This window comes from Trichinella spiralis (genome assembly GCF_000181795.1).
Source record: "Trichinella spiralis strain ISS 195 chromosome Unknown Scfld1226, whole genome shotgun sequence".
Classification (NCBI taxonomy): Eukaryota; Metazoa; Nematoda; class Enoplea; order Trichinellida; family Trichinellidae; genus Trichinella; species Trichinella spiralis.
Genome location: NW_003528165.1, coordinates 1 through 1,475, shown reverse-complemented (window position 1 = coordinate 1,475; position 1,475 = coordinate 1). Strand labels below are relative to the sequence as shown.

The following is a 1,475-nucleotide window of genomic DNA, read 5'->3' as shown; positions in this document are numbered from 1 at the left end:
GGAACATTGATACATCGAGCGCTGTCAATGAGAATCGACAGCCCATTGTCGCCTAGAAATTGCGCATCATTCCTTGGTCGGAACACACACGAACAGTGTGCATTCGATTCGAATTGTACGGATGCAGTTTCACAGGTAAGAAAACAAAGCCATCCTTCCTCCACACCACTTGGTTAACGTGAATAAATAATACTACATTTGTAGATCGAGTTGTTGAGTACAGAATGCCTCAAGGATATGTAGGTGCTGATCGCAATCTGGCTGACGAATCGTACGACGGTGAGCAACTGGCCAACGGTACCCTAGTTGGCGGTCTTGGTCAACTGCACGACCGACAAGTCGGCACTGAACCATTCACCGAATCAGCATTCCGATGGGTCGGCTGGAGACGGTCACTCACCGGACATTGGCTGGATATAAAATTCATTTTCAACGAACTGAGAAATTTCACTTCTGTCCAATTGCACTGTGCTCATTTCAACCGAAAATCCGTAGCCATATTCTCTGCCGCTCAACTGTTCTTTGTCCAAGATCAAGAACATGAACACCACCAACCATTGGAATACAGTCCCAGTGGAGAAATCTCTTCCGGCAGAGGTGTTCGTTGGATCGTGATACCTGTACAACATCAGACAGCGAAAATTTTGCACATTCGTCTTTTCTTCGCCGCCGAATGGCTGTTGATCAGTGAAATCGAATTCGATTCGAGTAAGTGCGACAGACAAGCAAAGCGAGCATTCGTGGGTTCTGTTTTTCCTCTTCCATTAGCTAAATTCTATCTTTCTATTCACAGCACCGGCCAAAATCTTCTCCGGTCCAAAGCAGAACAAATCACCGCCGTCTACGAAACGTTCCTCGTCTTCTGTCGCAATTCTCACCTACGATGTCATTCCAACCGAATACGTCGCCTTGTCGCTCGGTGTGCTTTTGGTGGTCGTGGCGACCGGCGCCGTCGGCTTGGCCGTGTTCGTGGTCCGCTCGAGCAGACGTCAGGCGAAAACCACGCCTCCGCCCACGCTGATACCATTCTACGCTTACGGGGCTCTGAGCAGACCGGAACAATTGTCGGCCAAAGATCTCAAGTCGGGAATCACGGCAGGCAAGACGAGCGTCCAGTACGCTGTCAACGGACCGTTGAATAATAATTCGAAACGGTCCCCTTTGTCCGAAGAGGACGACGAAGAAGAAGACACCTACTATTACAGCGAATACGCAGATCCGGATATCAATTCCAACCAAACAGCACCGCTGTTGCCAGAGCCTCAGGGTACGGCACAACGCCGTCGCAATGGCAACAATGCGCCATGCCGACAAGCTGTTTTCGATTCCGACAAACACCGACTCGCCTATTCACTCTATTATGCCAGCTCTGACGTGACGAACGACGACGAGCACACAACATCCGCTAATACCACCACCATCGCTGCTGCTGCTGTATACCAGTGAGCCGGTGGAGAGTCAAGACAGACGACCGA

At 50.2% G+C, this 1,475-nt stretch overlaps 1 protein-coding gene across 1 annotated transcript; it reads left to right on the top strand.

The window, feature by feature from the left end:
- Positions 1 to 27: 27 nt before the first annotated feature.
- On the top strand, positions 28 to 1,446 carry Tsp_13365 (conserved hypothetical protein). Its single transcript, XM_003370067.1, has 3 exons — positions 28 to 172; positions 205 to 708; positions 794 to 1,446. Exons 1-3 carry the CDS (start codon positions 28 to 30, stop codon positions 1,444 to 1,446), a joined length of 1,302 nt encoding a protein of 433 aa, XP_003370115.1.
- Positions 1,447 to 1,475: the final 29 nt, after the last annotated feature.

What these genes read in the sequence shown, in the direction of transcription:
- Tsp_13365 (XM_003370067.1), top strand. Translation starts at nt 28, where the DNA reads ATGAGAATCGACAGCCCATTGTCGCCTAGAAATTGCGCATCATTCCTT. An exon ending in TCCTTCCTCCACACCACTTG is followed by an intron (nt 173 to 204) that starts GTTAACGTGAAT and finishes CTACATTTGTAG; the next exon opens with ATCGAGTTGTTGAGTACAGA. An exon ending in TGAAATCGAATTCGATTCGA is followed by an intron (nt 709 to 793) that starts GTAAGTGCGACA and finishes TTCTATTCACAG; the next exon opens with CACCGGCCAAAATCTTCTCC.